Source organism: Pollachius pollachius (assembly GCF_949987615.1).
Source record: "Pollachius pollachius genome assembly, chromosome: 12".
Classification (NCBI taxonomy): domain Eukaryota; kingdom Metazoa; phylum Chordata; class Actinopteri; order Gadiformes; family Gadidae; genus Pollachius; species Pollachius pollachius.
The window spans coordinates 8,758,800-8,775,990 of record NC_136945.1 but is presented as its reverse complement, the minus strand read 5'-3'; the positions used below and the strand labels follow the sequence as shown (position 1 = coordinate 8,775,990).

Here is a 17,191-nt window from a genome sequence, read left to right as displayed (position 1 = left end):
TTTTGGTCGTAGTATAAACATTCACACTCGTAGTTCTGAGAGTAGACCGAGTTCAAAGAAGCTGACCGTACGACAACAAAAATGGCTATTTGTAGTTTCACGCTAGGTCAGCAATACTCGCCGTCGTACAATGACGTCGGTTAGGAAAAGTGGATTTTAAACAGTGCTGTCTTTTCTTAAGTTCGAAAGGAAGCAACTTTTCATCTATCCTTTGCCAGATGACGTTTTCCACAAAGTATAAGGAAAGGTGGCATAGAGGTAAGGAGATTCGACTTGCCGAATAGGGCCCAGGGAGGCTTCCATGTCCTACCTGTCCTGCGCAGAACCAGCGTGACTGAAACGTAGGAGCTCAGCCAGACGCGTTTGTCAATGCCCGGCATATTTTAAAGTCTGCACAGCACTTTCATAACGCAAGATAATTTATATGCCACGCAACAGGAGATGGAATCCTTGTCACCCAAAAACCGAAAAAGGGAATTAAAAAGGCAATGTGACCGTCCGGCGAGTTAAAAAAAATCGAGGGTTAACATCGAGTTAGGGTTCCCAGGTGGAAAGTGCTAATGAAGGAGAAAGATTGTCAAAGGGACGCTGACGTTGCCTGCTTTCTTCTCGAAAGATAAGTCAATGTTACCGTATAAATTCCAAGCTTTTCTCATTACGTAGGCAGCATAACAGTATTGTGGCGAGCAGCACGGGAAGGACGAGACGGGAGCCCAGGTTCAATCAATTATGCAGTTCCGTGCCCCATACACCGCATGACTACGGGCTGCCTTTATTAACGCCCCACGAAAATAACAGAAACACGACACATCTGACCAACACACACAACACTCTCACTAATGGTCGCGATCACACAACAATGGTACTACATACAAGTAACACAACCAATAAAGAACCCAAACCCGTTAACCCCACTTAACCTAACAACAAAACAAGTTGACAAAAGCCTCTTTTGTCAACTGACAACCCCAATTCCCAGGATCCCCTGCGCGACCCCGGAGGAGTCGCCACAGTATAACACGTATAGTTAAAAGCCTAAACAGCCTTGTGAGTGGAAAGGAGGCTGTTTGATTGAATAAGGATCATAAGGATAATCGATCCACTGATCCTCTTCCTCTGCCTACCGTTGAATCAACTTATGATGATCTCTGACAATGCACGTACATCAAAAAATAAAAGAATGTATCACTACTTATTAGCACAGTTAATGCGTCGTAGAGCCACATAAGCACTAGTGAAAAAAAAAGTTCGTACTGTCTAGTTGATAGCTGCTGCTATTGGTTAGACTACGACATAGTAATGTAACCAATAAAAAACAACAACATGGCAACATAATTCACCATCTTGCTCGAGTAATAATATGTAAAAACGTACGCCATCTCCCGAAAGAAATCTCGAAGAGGTAGTATGGATGACATGATGTCATAGCTTCTTGGCACATACCGCCTACCCGTAGTTGCAACCGGTTGCAACCTTGGAAAAAACGAGGCGCTAGGGAGCGCTCTTCGTTTGAACGCAAAATACAATTACCACTAGATCGGAGAAACTCCCACACAGTGTACCGTTTAAAGGGGAACTATGCAACTATTTTAGCTTAATTTAGCAGGTTAAGAGTCATTGTGATGGTTCTATAACACTTTATGGGTAGATTGGTGGATGTTTCGACTCCCCCTAGCGCATCTGGGCGGAGAAAGGGAAAATGCCATGGACCTATATATGCAGGTTTCTGCCGCCGACCCGCCGCCAACTCTCGCGGGAGTCTCGGTTTCTCGCGAAATAACGAATTGCTTTACGTTACTACACACACACACAAACACGGAACCGGCTAGATATAAACACAAGTAGCGAAGGGATTGTTACATTCATCATGGATCAGCCAACTAAAAAGAGACACAGAAACCCAATGTCGGAGGAACAGAAGAAGAGAAAATTGGAGACTGACCGACAGAGATGCCAGACACGAGTAAACGTTGGGCGAGCTTTTCAGGAATGGCGTGAACTGAAAGAAAAAGAAGACTGCAAATCGGATGCCGACTTGGCCGTGTTGCTCTTGACATTGTAAGTACAAACTGCTGACGTTTTTTTGGTGAGAAAGCTGATCTTTATCTCTTCTTTGAGGTCTTGGGAAATTATGGAGCCCAGGAAGCAGAGGGTCTCCAGAGTCAACTGGGGTATCACAAAGGGTGATTCTGCGAGGAAGTTCTACGTTTATTCATATTCTATTTACTTTTCAACAGCAATCAATACATATATATATATTTCATTCTAAAAAACAAATTGCAGGTCATTGCCAGGAATGTCGAATAATTTTAATTAATTTCATGAGCTACCTGTACCTTCCTACCCGGCTACCTGCGCTAGAGCCACCCTTGTACTCAGTGCGCATGACAGGATTATTCTAAAAGGCTATCAAGACATATTGCTAAAGCTAGCGAGCTTATCTTGCAAGAATGGCAGAGAAAGTGCAGCCAAGATGTCCAGGTACAGCTATTCCTACAACAGCTTGCACTGCAATGCAGAGCAAAAAGAGAAAGACACTATTTGAACAGGCTACGAACAAAAAGAGGTTGGATAAAGCAAGAAGTGAAACCAGAGTAAACATTGGTATGGCTTTTAAACGATGGCGACAACTGAGGGAGCTGAAGTGCCTGAAAAGTGACCCCATGGTGGCTGTATATTTGTTGGACAGGTAATTATGTGATCTGTTTGCTTTTGGGGGAATTTGCAATTTTCCTGAACTATGTAGCCCATGGCTAATGTTAGATACGCTGCTGGATGGACAGCTATGCGCACAGAGGCTGTGAGTAAGTTACTAACAACATGTGCATTGTTTACATTCGTTATGATCATGTTAAGTGTTGTCTTACATGTGAATAACTCATGAGGTAGTTGGATACGGTAAGCGATGTCAATTATGCGTCACTATTTTGGTAGATGTGAGTCAATAGTATATCTGTGAACAGAATGTCGATCAATGTTTGCAGTTGTAATCTCTGGCAATATATATGGCTATTTATTTATTGAATTAAATATAAAACATATATTTGAATATGGTGCATTAATTATTTGGTTGTATTTTATTTTGTATTATCAAACTGTTAATTTTGAATATATAGATTTAGGAAACGCAGATGGTGACTACAGGGTATGTAGGTTTAAGATCAACTTATACGCATCCAGAATCATGTTATCATGTTCCCCATTCTCTCGGCTCTTCAGCTCGGCTCTCAAGCTGATCAAATATCATAGACGTTTTACGACGTAATGGATAGTCTACTGCATTTTTTTTATGCCTCAGTTATTTCGTATTAGTAAATATATAGCCTCATATGTGGATATTTATTAACCTAAGAAAATATATACTTATTGTCCAATGTGAATTACAGAAATATGTAGTATTAGCTCATTCAAACCATGTAATGTGTATACTTATAGAGAAGTGTCAACTACTTTTGTGGCATTTCTAACAACAACAAAAAAAAATTGTCTTAGCTCAAACGATAACTAATATTCACCACATGATAATGTTAATTCTATGATTCATCTATAGTTGATGAAGCATCTAGGGCTAAGCATGCAGCACTGCTACCTTGCAGTGGGAGGAGGGGTTTGGGCTGTGCAGGTACTGGTTCCCAGCTGATATTTTAATTTCAGTCATTTGCAAGTCACATTTTACAAATACATAACAAAATCCGGACATGCTTTGCATACAGAGTAAAACAGACGTTAATTATATTTTACAATGCATTTAAAAGCCCCATTATCTCAATTGAGTGCAATTGTATGATTTTTTAAGGGCACAATGCATCTGACCCTGTTCTATACACATGTGCAACATGATACCCTGGATCCTTTTTTTATTATTACAGTATTGGTAGTTTTATTGTGATAGACTGTGTTGCATCATAAAAGAATAGCTGGATTAAGTGGAGCAAGGCTGGAAGCTCGCCGGTCTGTCTCGTTCTGTCAGAGCAGTTTTTAGAATTAATAACATCCATTCAATCTGCCACCGAAACACAACGAAGAATCGCGTTTAATGTAAAATACTATAATATGCAAGCTATGACCTATTACAGTTTTACAGACTAAATAACTAAATAGAAGTTCATAAATCTATCAAGAGGCTCATCGCTTGCACTTTGCTACTCTATGCTGTCAGACGATCACATCATTTTGGAAGTACCTACTGGCACCTAAGGTGTGGAACACCCTGGCCCAACCGTTGGCCATGTGAAAGGTTCGGGGAGACTTGGACGAATTCGGGAAAAAATCTGTTGCTGGTGTGTTCACCTGGGTTGCAAGCTTTTGGAACCGCACAGACTGTGTCTTGTCCGATTCAACTTTCAAAGTCTGAGAGCATTGGCAGTCTAAGTACACGCTACTGTGTAGTTGGCAGTAGTCTTCGCGGTATGTTTCAATGCAACTTTTCTACGGAATGGGTCAGACAAAAGGCAACTTTGAGTCTGGGCTGTGTGTGGGCCCCTTAATACACTTACACAATACAGGTCAATGTTTTCATTGGAAAGGAAGGTGGGTTATTCAGTTGGTTCTAATCTCCAACCTCACCGCTAGTGCCTAAATCTTACACACTGGAACTTCAAGAGTTATTTTTAACCAAGCAATTACGGTTGGGCGGCTAGGTTGAAAACCAATGAAATGGTTGGGAACCAAAGTTTTGTAGTCATTTTTAGGGCTGAGCCCGAATATTCCAGTCCTCTTATTGCCTCCATAGTGATAAACTATAAACCTATAATTATCACAATCTCTCAATAGAGCTATCGTTGGTACACATTTCTAAAATAGGCCAAATAAAAAATACCTTGCCCAATAGGATAAATAAAATGCAATTAAACTGGATATCTATCATGTTTCAAAATGTTGTGCGTGTCATAATTACTTTTAAGTTACTACATTTGGGCTTACAGAATAAATGTTTTGACTGATAATATAATTGCATGCTAATGCCCCACCATTAACCTTTCAACCATAAGTTCAACTGGATGCAACCCAGACAAGAAATTTGGGTCTGACTATTATGCATATGACTAGTACACTATGGTTGTTTTTCCGCTATCAGTAAATCGTGATGGATCAACTGACCTCCCTCCTCCTCCCGTACTAATGAGGTTTTTTTCTGGCCATTACTTGGAAGTGCTTGAAAAAACGTTTAAGGCAACTGCCAAGTAGAGGGCGCAATTGCAACAAAGTAGATTGAAACCAAATATAAAAGAAGAAAGACAGCAGAAGTGGCTACAATCTAATAGGTCCATGGTTGCAATGCGTGTCGAGTCGATCGCAGGACACTTTAAAAACGAATTGCGGAACCGAAGCCGCAAAAAAAAAAAAGATATGAACCCTCATTCATTCTCCAGGATACAATTTGACAGGAAAATATCGATGTTGGATAAGCTTTTCCTCGTTGACGAGCACTGAAAGAAAGCAGAAAAACTCATTGCATACAGAGGTATTGCTATTAATTCTCGATTTGTGACTAGTGTTTCTTGTTTTTGTAACAAATAATAATTTGCAAACAATTTATAATGCAAATGATACAGGAGTGAAAGTTGGTCGCCGTTTGAATGTGGATATTGGATTACCTCAACTCCAATTTCTCCAACCTAATACCCAAACACGACCATTTCGGCTGGTCTGTTTAAGCCGCATTTCAACCCTAAAGACTCGGGAAGATTCGGCAAATTAGTCCCGTCATGTATGAAGAAGCAACCATTTGTTTAATTTCTGCGTGGAACGAAGAACAATTGATTTCAAGTCACTGGGACTAGAACGTCTGGATACTTTGAGCGGAAACGCGGCTTGACTCTGTCTTTTATTCGACCAATTTAAGTAACTTAACTGTTCTACACTCGAGTGGCAACAGAAATTCTTAGTTGGGATCTATTTGGAGTTGTTTAGCAATGGTTTTACCTCTTGGTCGGACCTGTCAATTTATAAACCAGGGTAACGGATGAATATAAATATCCCTTTCTTGTCTCGGACCTTCTGTGGGAGTGTGTCTCGGCCCGAGCTGCATGCTGTTCATGGACCTATTAAAGAAGATGCTGTTACGTTGTTCACTGACTGACTGGGGGCGGAAATGACGTTACGTTCGTCCCGGTTGTCCCGGTCGGTGAGCGGCAGTCAGTGGTAGGTCACCGTATCTATTGTAAATATAATGCGAAAGAATACATATGGTTCAATCAAAATTGTATTGTGTCGAGTAAACACGTTATAGTGAATATATCGCATGATTGTGAAGACTTCAAAGTAAAGGATTTCAGAGTATTTCAGCTAAAGCCGATGTACTGGTTGCTAACTAGCTAGTGCACAGTGGAACATGTTGATGGGGGTTTTCGGACAGAGCGGGGATGAGAAAACCGGGCTGTTTTGAGATGACTATTGTTACAGAATAAACACGTGATAATTATTACGGCATCAAAGTATTGTATCAAACCGCGCAAAAGAGACGTGTTACACCACAGTAGATCAATTTATCAGTAATATCCAATCAAGTGCGTCACATTCATCAAGTCCGAAGTGTGTTGGATTAATTTGTACCATTCACGTTACTCAATGATACTTGAACCCCCCCCCCCACACACACACACACACACACACACACACATTTAAAGCTAGGGTGGGTAATTTTTTTACTGTAATATTTGGCAAAACTGTCATAATAGCCAGTCAGCTATATGTAGGTGAAGTACTCTGAGAATATCTGCTCATCACTTTGCTCTCCCCTGCTTCTGTGTGCCGCCCCCAAAATTTGCCACCGCTCATGTACACTTTGACCAATCAGAGCGAGGCTCTGATTAGCAGTCTTGACAGTTTTGCACTACTACGGTGGACAACAAATGAATAGCAATGTCTTCATCAACGGCCTCTAAATGTCCCATTCCCCGGATACCAACAACTAACACCGCTAAGACAGCGAAAAAGAGAGGAAAGACACTTGTTGAAAGGACAGCTACTAAAAGGGAGGCGGAGAGAGCTCGAAATAAAACCAGAGTAAACATTGGCGTGGCTTATGAGCGATGGAGAGAGTTACGTGACCTGAGAAACTTAAAATCGGACGCTGAGATGGCTACATTTCTTATAGACAGGTAAGGAATAGTGTTATCTCTCCATGGTATATTGTGAAGAATATGTAAAGTGTCGGCTGGTATGGTTTTTTACTAGGCAAAGCCACGATAACCGTTACATTACGGTTCTGTAATGTAACCGTTTCAATACGGTTCCGTAGGATGTCTTGCATCGGCCCATGGTTCTTTTCCGGTCCATTTTATATGTTAGTTATGGTCACACTTACCTCTCGGAATAACAGAGATTGTGCTCACACGTAGCCTAGGCCTCAACTCAACTGGATAATGTCCGAGTCACGTTTGTGTCGAACTGCCGAGATAAGCACAGCGAGGGAAGTGTAGCATATGATATTCCATGTTCCATATGAAATGTACAATTACTTATTACACTTTAATACTGACAATTGGCTCCCCTGATTTTTTTTTTGTTAAAGTATGACACATAACATGACGCATATAAGTATAAAGCATTATTAAACCTGTATCTTTTTTTTTCTGTGGATTAACAGCGCTTCAATGCTTAGCTATAGCTGTCGACTCGAGAGAAGTCTTTCCAAATGTGTTTACGTGTGTTAATCTTTGTAATTGCATAATCTAGCCATTCGTATTTAGAAAGCCTTTTATATAAAAGTGTGAGTAACCAGTAAGGGGTGGGGGGGAAACAGAGTTGTGTTCTGCGTTGCCTGACACTGAATTTTTTTAGCCTTTCACTGAGATTTGGGGATTGTGTTCTCAAAATCTCTGTTTTCAAAATACATGTTTTTATCAAACACCTACTTCACATAGCCGTATGTAGGACATGTTTAATTTTATAGGTTGTAATACAACCATTATGTGGCCATGTCCACACTAGTCGCTCAAAATAATATAAATAAACTGGATAAAAGGTAGCAGAACAATAACAAGTGAACTGGAAACAACCCAGGTACACTAATGGTTCACAAGAGTCCTGCAAAATAAATGAATAACCAGGGGAAGAACACAAAAAGGAAACAAGCATATGGTCCAAATCAACAAGTACTCGTGAACTAATGGCTAGTGATCTTGCAAGATGTATTTAGCCTTAGAAACATTCACCAAATGAGGGCTCTATAGAGGGAGGCGTGGTCCTACTTGACTTTCTCCTGGACATGTATACACCGCTAGACACATTGGACTCGTACTGGTGATCTCGCCTTTAGTTCTTCTAGTCAGGTATTACTGAAGATGCTCACCATTGATTCACTGTTGATGTCATTAATAAGTGCCACATTTAAAAATAGTTATAGTCCAGAGCTTTCCAATAAGATTGGCATAGTGAAGGTTGCATTAAAATTGTAATGACATATTTTTCCCATATTTTATTTTCCCCAATGATTGCAATGCTATCTATTATTTATTTGTTATTTTTCAACCCCTTCAACTCTACCCTGCTTTCCACCCCACTGTATTGTGATTATAGCTAACATTTTGCATTTTATTTTTCAGTTATGATAAATGGTGTTCAGTGGTTTCCAACATTCAAGAGGAATCGGTCTCAGATTGGTGAGTATAATTATCCAGAGGTTTTCCATACATGCAGACATACATACTAGGTGTCTAACGGTTCAGGTGGTCACGTTTTTGTTCACTGAGCTCAGAGATAGATGGAGAACACAAGTTTTCAGGCAAATCTTCAGAAAAACAGCCATGGAACAGTGGAGGGCTGTACCCTACAGTTCGAACAGTCAAATCATTGTTCTGAGTGGACTCAAATCATTGTCAAAGAATGGTTAATAAAAAATACAAATGTTTCGGGTCAAAGAACTAAGAGCAGATATTCTTACATTCACTAAATACCTGACTGATTGCTGCTATTTTAACAAATTCCGCTCATATGATAGCTCTTAGATCATTCAGTTAGGCTAACAACTAATTAAAGGGTAATGATGGGCAATGCGATGTTAGTTTGACGATATTCTCTTGCAAAACAAAATTAAGACCGATTTAGTTAAGATTAGTCTTGATGCAAAGGCTGGGCAACAGAAAATATTAGATCACTGATAAAGATATTCAACCCGTTTTTTCGAACATTGTGTGGCAAATAAATTCTCTTGGTTAACTATTGAAACAAATAAAAGTGTGTTTTACTTATATTGTGGAGAATACATACTTTTTAACTTAATGGTCACCTGTTTCTGGCAGTAAGAACTGTGCCTGATTGTGGACCAAACTATGAGTGTCATCCCATATAGATCGAGTTATTATTTACATGCATACGTGAATGCATAGAAGTTTAGAGATCCACACACACTAACCACAATACTCAACAATTTGACAATAGCCTGGGGAGTTATCCTGCCCTTGCAATTAACACATTGTTCCATGTGGTTGCAGCTGTAGGTTGGAGAAGGCTGGGGATCGTCACAGGACAGGTGGCTCAGAGATCAAGTCCACAACCAAAATGGTATGTAATAACAAGGTGTATCGCCAAGCCAAATTAAACTATCTTCCTTCAAGAGTGCTGATCAGTCTGTTTTTTTTCTAGGTGTTCTGAAATTAGCACATACTTTGATAAATTATCTAATTTGTTTTGTTTAAAGCCCTCTTGTTGATTGAAAATAAGCGCCCTCCTCTTGAAACTTTCACTCAAATAATATGTATATTGAAGGCTTGAAAAACGTTGAGGAAGAAACAACTATCTGCAGATATTTAGATTTGTTTATTTAATGATTTGTTAATAATTATACTGGGCTTCCAATTATTATTCACAATGTTTTGTTTATTGATTTTACTATCTTCGATTTAAAAAAAATGTTTGCCCAACTTTGCTTCTTTTTGATTGCAGTTTTGACATTATTGTTGATGGCTTAATACATCTTGTTTGCATGTGAATAGTTTGGATTATCCCTAACATATTCCTTATCTTTATCTATATATTCCAGTCTTATGAGGAGGGCTGCACCGGAATAACCTTTGATATATCAGAGATTACCTTTGCTGCTGATGAAGACAGCGATTGTTCAAATCAAGAAGCGGCTGGAGAGGAAGAAGAGGATGAGGAAACGGAAGAAACAGAGGGAGCCGAGGACGAGTTTGAGGACTCGGACCAGGATTGGGCAAAGTGTAACCTTTCCGAATCTGAGTTCTCTGATTCTGACCAATTGGAAAAAGATGGCTCTTATGAGAACAAATGTCTTTCTGAAGTCCGTAAAAAGGTCCGGGAACTTTGTCCAGATTGCGGTGCGTTTTTCACTGTGGGCAAGCCTCACACATGCGAGTACAAAATCAAGCCGATTCTCTGCAATGTTTGTGGTAAGAGGCTCAAGGATGAGGCAGCCCTGAAAAGTCATAGCAGAATCCACACCGAAGACTACCGGCACTTCTGCAAGTTCTGTATGGAACCCTTTAAAACGAGAATCGATAAACTGACCCATCAGAGGGCCCACGTCCTTAATCAAAAGCCCTATAAATGCCCCGACTGTGCAATGACGTTTTCCAAGCTCCGGGCGCGAAATTTCCATTTGAAGGAACACCGGGGTCCCAACAGTGTTTCATGTCCACATTGTGCTTTGGTCTTCCCGGCTCCTCACTGCTTAAAGAGACACATGCTGGTGCACACTGGCGAGAGGCAGTTTGTGTGCGAGTTCTGCAGTCGATCATTCAACCAGCATGGCCACCTTAAATCCCACCTGCGACTGCACACTGGGGAGAAGCCCTACCAGTGCCAGCACTGTGACAAGAGCTTCAATCACAACGTCAGCCTGAAAAGTCACATTATGCGGTACCATAACGCAGCTTTTGACTCAGGGACTATTGAACGCGCAAAGGAGACAACGGAGAAGATAGAACTAACCGTAACCAAGATAGATGAGATGAATGAGGAGATGAGCACCGAGGATATGGGCGAGGGTGTTATCGATGAAGACCCCACACACGAAGAAGAACCAAAGAAGCAGATCAAGAAGACTTATCATAGATCGACTGGTAGACCAAAAGGAAGGCCCAAAAGAAATGCAGCAACAGAGGAGTTCAGCTTGATTCCCGCTGTGCGAGGGGATGCCCTGGACAGAATCACAGCAGCTGAGCCATCAGAGGAGTGCCCATTAAAGCTGGCACCTTCCAAAGATATTGAAAGTGATTGGAGTGACAGAGATCAAACCTCTGATCATACAGAGGAGGACGAGGCAGAGGAAATCAAGGGGAGAAAGCGGAAAGCCAGACAGACAGACAGTGACTCAGAATTTGACCCTTCAGAGGCAAAGCAGAGACGGAAAAGCTTGCAAAAGCCAGGAAATGTAGGAGGACGTAGAGGAAGGCCGAGGAATAGTAGATTGGTCTGAAAATCATGACTGGTCTAATAATTTGCCAGAACTGAATGGGGGTAGCAACAACAAAGTTAAAGATGATACCTAGGAAGTATAATGCTTTTGTATATGTAATGTGAATATTTGATGCGTGTTTTTTTTGTTTTAAAACCTAAGAAATTATTATATTGAAAATGCTACTAAATTAATAACTTGGGGCTTGTGTTGACTTTTGGTGGTGCTGTCTTTCATGTGATGTCAGTACAAACTTGACTTTGTGTAATTGTTACCCATTCTTCGCTTACCAGAAACCCTTGAATAAACGTCCTTATTTTGAGGTTCTGCCATCGTAGTTGAAACAAGCAAAAAACACAATTGTTACAAAGTAAATACTATGGGGATGATCTTATTGAATTGGTTCTGGTTATGTCGCTACCCCCAGCTGGTCACCAGAAATAACTTTCATAATACTGAAACCTGACTGCAGTTATTTGGGAAAAGTGGTGATGAAACATTCTTAAAATGTATTCTTTTGTTATTTATCTTTTCTTTTTTTTTTTTACAAATCAAGCATATTTTCATCATTGTAAACAACATGAGAAATTATAATTTTTCCTGTCTGTCATTTTCTAGCCACTTGTTGCCTAATATCATTTTTTTGTTCATATAAGTAAATAATGTTTTTGCTATGCACATTATGCAATTATTAACATCTTAATCAGCTGAAATAAATAGTTTATTCCCAGCTTGAAAGCGCTTTTAATGTCCGGATGTCTATTGGGAAAATGTAATTCTCACTGATGATCCAAGAATTGCCGTTTTTATATTGGCTTGATATACTTGCAATAGTTACTATAGCAGCGTTTAGATCTGCTTGCAGGCAACATGGATGAATGTGAATCACTGTTAGCTGCATATATTTCTACTATATTGATAGAAAGACAGTTGAAAAACTATGTACATTAGGATAGTCGCCTATTCATATTCGCTACCTAAATAAATTGTTTATTCACACCTAGACCAAACATTAAAGTGATGGTGTTTGCAGAGCCAACATTATTTTGCTATGCAGAATAACAAAAACAGTGCAACCGCTTTTATTCTAACAACCTGGCCAATGTGACTCCCGGTTTGCTTTCATTTTTGCATCTGAAGGGCATGTTATTAACAAATGCAAGGACACATCTATTGCTGTGTAGTAGGGTAGGCTAGTGCCATTATATATTCCTCTCCAGCGATTATGACGTTGCGGTACAATCCGTATTTCTAAACAACAGGTTATATGGGAGTATATCGAATTACATATTCGAAGAATCGCTAAAACACCACTCAGTAGATTACACTGATGGTTCCTCGGTCCTCAAGCCGATTGAACATCTTGTTGAGCTGGTTCAGTTACTACGGCCACAATGGAGATAAAGGAAACATCTGGAGATTAAGCAGGAAGCTGATGGGAATCGCTAGGAATATATAGCCCTGTTAAATTGTTTGGCAGAAAACGTGGAACGTATGGAGCCTGAAAACAGGATTTGCTGCTGGGTCTCGTTCGCATCTCAAAAGGCGGGTTTGAAGCAGTCGTGACCAAGCGGCTTCATTCATTGGTTAACTCTTCCTTCCATCAGGTATTCCGGAAGTTGGATGTCCTAAGAGGAAATGTTTTCATTCTATGATCTTTAGCTCAGCTTGTACGCTGACCTGTTTACTGAAGTTCTGACGGTATAATAATAAGTAGTAAGTGTTATCTTCTTCAGTATAATCTGATTCATATATTAATTGCTCACAATTACTGTCATGGTCATTTTAAGACGATGCCCCGAAATGAATGTTGTAGTCTAGCTGTCAGAGTTAGCTCATTAGCTTCGACAAAATATAAATGAATACGTTTTGAGCAGCATCACAGTGTGTTCACATTACATTTGGCCATTACGCTGTGCAATGCAAATTGGGAAACGTTAGACGCCTGACTTGCACTCGTACACGCAGTACTTTGTATTCAGTGTATTTGTATACACTGATACACTTGTATTCAGTGTATCTGTGTATCAGCATTTGTATTGTATCATGATTTTTAGATTATTGGATTTCATTTAAACAAAATACTTTCACTGTCAACGTACTGTTTCTCAAACCTGTGTCTGTTTCTTTGATGCTTAACTATATATTGTAACCCGCTCACAGTTTAAAAAATTCGACCCGAGACTAATATGCCTCATATCATGTGACTTTAGCACAAGATCAGTTTTCCGATTTAAAAGCTCTTTACGTTTCGGTTACTTGGCTGCTTGGCATTTAGCATAATGGTCTAGGAGCTCTAAATGTTAAATGCTCTCCCCTGCAGTTACTGGGATGGTAACATGGAAAGAGACAATCCACAAAAAGAAGGTGCGGAAGAACTGAATATATGTGATCAACCAACCGAGGGTCCTGGCGCATATGGTACAATTATTTTCAACCGTTGATTGCAAAGTTTTATTTACGTAGTATCCCCTATTCATCTCACTTTTCCTTTTTTGTTTTCCATTATAGCTGATACATTGGCAACGTCTCTCTCGCTGTTGGGCAGTCACATGTTTCCATATCACGGTGAGGTTGTGGACAGAGATGTTAAAACCAGTGTAAGCACAGAGGACCCCGTAGAGACACTGCTGCCAGACCCTACAGCAGTCGAGCGGACGTCGACCTTAGAGGCCGAACTGAACCAAAAGGCTGACCCAGTAAGCCAGGAGTCTGAAGACATTGGCCTATCTGCTCAGTCAGATGAAGTCGTTCTGGCTGAGGCTTGTGTTAATAATGGTAAAGACAGTTCTGGGGAGTTTGTAGTTGCGTTGCTGGCAGGAAGTAAGCTAGAGGAACACTGTGTTGGCACAGAGGGCACGTCATCCGTGTTGTCTGAGAGCGTCGCTGAAGAGGCTCCTCCTCTATCCCACCGTGACGAGGACGTGACAGCCGAGAGCTGGAGGCAGCACCGCAAGCATGTCTTTGTCCTCAGTGAAGCAGGCAAGCCTATATACTCCCGCTATGGCAGCGAAGAGGCCCTTTCATCCACCATGGGAGTGATGATGGCCCTTGTGTCTTTCGTCCAGAGTGGAGACAACATGATCCGATCTGTCTTTTCAGGTGAGGCTTCATAGAGCTGGGTTCGCCCCATTTCTTCCTCTAATTTTATAAATATAAATGTTATAAATAACACTAAAAGTCTTCTTATAATCGTATGCTTAAGCTCTCTTCCTCCCTCTCGCTTCTCAGAGGAGCACACAGTCGTGTTCGTGCAGAAGGGTCCCCTGGTTCTGGTGTGTGTGGCCAACAGCCGGCAGTCCGAGCAGCAGCTCCGCGACGAGCTTCTCTACGTGTACTACCAGATCATCAGCATGCTCACCCAGGCCAGCATCACCCGCATCTTCGAGCACAAGAAGAACTACGACCTGCGCCGCCTGCTGGCCGGGTCGGAGAAGATCCTGGACGGCCTGCTAGACCTGGTCGATTGGGACCCCAGCTTTCTGCTGGCAGCAGTGCACTGCCTGCCCCTGCCCTCCTCTCTCAGGGACTCGCTGAGCCAGATCCTGCAGAAGGCCATCACCCCTAACCTAGTGTTCTCCATTCTCATCGCAAAGAAGCAGCTGGTCACCATCGTCCAGGAGAAGACGGTGATCGAGGATGCCAGGCTGGAGCCCGCTGACGTCCACCTGCTGCTCAACCTGATTGGCGCCTCGTCGGCCTTCCAGGCCGGGGAGATCTGGACTCCCATCTGCCTGCCTCTCTTTAACCCCGACTGTTACTTTTACGCTTACATATCCTACCTGGACCCTCCGGAATGCACTGTTTGCCTCCTGCTTCTCTCCACCGATAAGGAGGCTTTCTACGCCGTGGCCGAGTGCAAGAGAAGGATAGAGGAGGCCATGGTGGCCCAGAACTCTTTAAGCCTCATAGAGAAAGCCCAGTCCTACAGCGTGAGCCAGGTGGGCGTCTCGGACCTCAGGCACTTCATGTACAAGCCCTTCGACGTGCCCGATAACCACCGTCAGCTCACCCAGTTCACCAGGTCTGTGTGCGTTTGTGTTGTGTGCATTTTGTTTGGATGTCATTCACATGGGTTGGGGGACTACATATAAAAGTGAATGTATTTCTTTGGAATGCTTTGGAAGCATTGTGAGCCCCAAATGTGCATTTGCAGGATCTCTGCATGCCAATGCAGCACAGCCCCATATAACAAAAATAATCGATATTAATCAATTGCTCTAAAAACTAACATGATGATTTACTCTATGAATACCTTTTAATGAGTAGTTCTTTCCAGGTCCATATAACTTAAAAATTGATAAGTACGAGACCATTGACAATTAAGATTTATAATTAGTTGAATATAAATAACCCTAAAAGCCATTTCACTGACAAAGTGCATGGATTTGCTAATTCTCAGAGATATTCCCCCTCAAAATATAGCCTTTTTGTTCACATCATTTTTCCTTCCCCTGGTGGGGTGTTCCCCCTGCAGCCCAGAGATGGAAGCTCCATACAGCAGCACTGAGGAGAAGATGAGACTGCTGGACCTCTACCGTTACATGCACAGCCGCATCCACAGCTCCTCCCGGCCCCTCAAACTCATCTACCATGTAGCCGAGCGGGAGACCCTGCTAGCCTGGGTATGTAAGCACAGCTTGCCTGTTAAAGGTGCTCTAAGTAACATTTGACAGTTGTTAAGAGAGAGAGTTAGAGCAGAAGGCTGGATTTAGAAAATAACCCTGCCTTCCACGGTTCATTGGCATTGAGATGACAACAGTGTGAGTGAGCTTGATTGACATATAAGATTGATTCCCAAATCAAATGAGGGCAGCGATGTCCTTATTGGCCAGAATTTGTCCGGGAGTGGTTTGTAATCAAAATGGTCTCATACAAAGGCAGGCGCTCAGTCCACTAGATAACATAGAGGCATTTCTAACAAAGTTCACTCACATTATGCTTGAAGTCTTACCTCCAACATCTTCACAAACATTGGAGTCAAGTCTGTGTCTTCCCATCTTGCTCAATGTCTTAGGTCACAAGTAAATTTGAGCTGTACACGTGCTTCAGTCCCCTGGTGACGAAGGCCTGCGCCATCACAGCGATCACCAAGCTCCTGCGGTGGATCAAGAAGGAGGAGGACCGTCTCTTCATACGGTACCCACCCAAGTACTCCACCACCCCGAACCCCAGCAAGGGCTCCCGCAAGTCTGAGCAGCAGGACTCCACAGATAATGGCTTCATGTCTCTGCTATAGGGGAGGTCTCTGTGTCAACTCACTGCTGTTCTGTTCTTACCGCCACTGGTTTGCACACTGGCCACTGACACTGGGAACTCTTTGGACTTTGGTCTTCAACACTACGTCTTACACTATTTAATTGAATGGACACTGGCATTCCTCCCCACCCTGATCAGAAAGCAGAGTCTGGGAAAGACAGCAAGACAGGAAATGTATAGCGTCATGCGGTAGAATCAAAATGAAGTATTGTAAAGCTATTATGTTTTTATATTTTATTGCAACAGCAGTGAGGGGATTTCCTCACAATGATGGGGAATTTAACGGAGCAAAGGTTGAAGGACATGATACTGGATTCGGTTCGGCCCACCTAGTTGCAACCGTCTCTTTATGCGGTAATTAATTGGGTCATAAAGTAATATCTATGTTGCGCACACAAATTATTTGGGCTAAATAACCACTAGAACATTATGAGCCTGGCTAAATTGTATTAGTGTATTAGCAGGTCTAACTTTATCCAGGTTACCTTTTGTGAATAAAACCAAGTGTGATCCTCAATCTGATAAAAATCTCATCTCATATGTCCTTGTTTGAATTGTGTTCATCCAATG

The 17,191-nt window shown here is 41.6% G+C and overlaps 2 protein-coding genes across 5 annotated transcripts; both read left to right on the top strand.

Moving 5' to 3' along the window:
• Window positions 1–2,465: 2,465 nt before the first annotated feature.
• LOC307084169 (uncharacterized protein) lies at window positions 2,466–12,319 on the top strand. Of its 4 annotated transcripts, XM_079748421.1 has the most exons (5): window positions 6,058–6,144; window positions 6,932–7,103; window positions 8,550–8,606; window positions 9,438–9,507; window positions 9,986–12,318. In XM_079748421.1, exons 2-5 carry the CDS (start codon window positions 7,081–7,083, stop codon window positions 11,381–11,383), a joined length of 1,548 nt encoding a protein of 515 aa, XP_079604547.1. In that variant the 5' UTR covers window positions 6,058–6,144; window positions 6,932–7,080; the 3' UTR covers window positions 11,384–12,318. The 4 variants fall into 4 exon arrangements, with proteins under 4 accessions (XP_079604546.1, XP_079604548.1, XP_079604547.1 ...); XM_079748420.1 differs by lacking the exons at window positions 6,058–6,144; window positions 6,932–7,103 and adding an exon at window positions 2,466–2,689 and having other exon boundaries at window positions 9,986–12,319; XM_079748422.1 differs by lacking the exons at window positions 6,058–6,144; window positions 6,932–7,103 and adding an exon at window positions 5,369–5,464 and having other exon boundaries at window positions 9,986–12,317.
• Window positions 12,320–12,998: 679 nt separating this feature from the next.
• On the top strand, window positions 12,999–17,165 carry mon1bb (MON1 secretory trafficking family member Bb). Its single transcript, XM_079747293.1, has 6 exons — window positions 12,999–13,078; window positions 13,686–13,783; window positions 13,874–14,464; window positions 14,594–15,386; window positions 15,840–15,987; window positions 16,380–17,165. Exons 2-6 carry the CDS (start codon window positions 13,702–13,704, stop codon window positions 16,599–16,601), a joined length of 1,836 nt encoding a protein of 611 aa, XP_079603419.1. The 5' UTR covers window positions 12,999–13,078; window positions 13,686–13,701; the 3' UTR covers window positions 16,602–17,165.
• The last annotated feature ends 26 nt before the right edge of the window (window positions 17,166–17,191 follow it).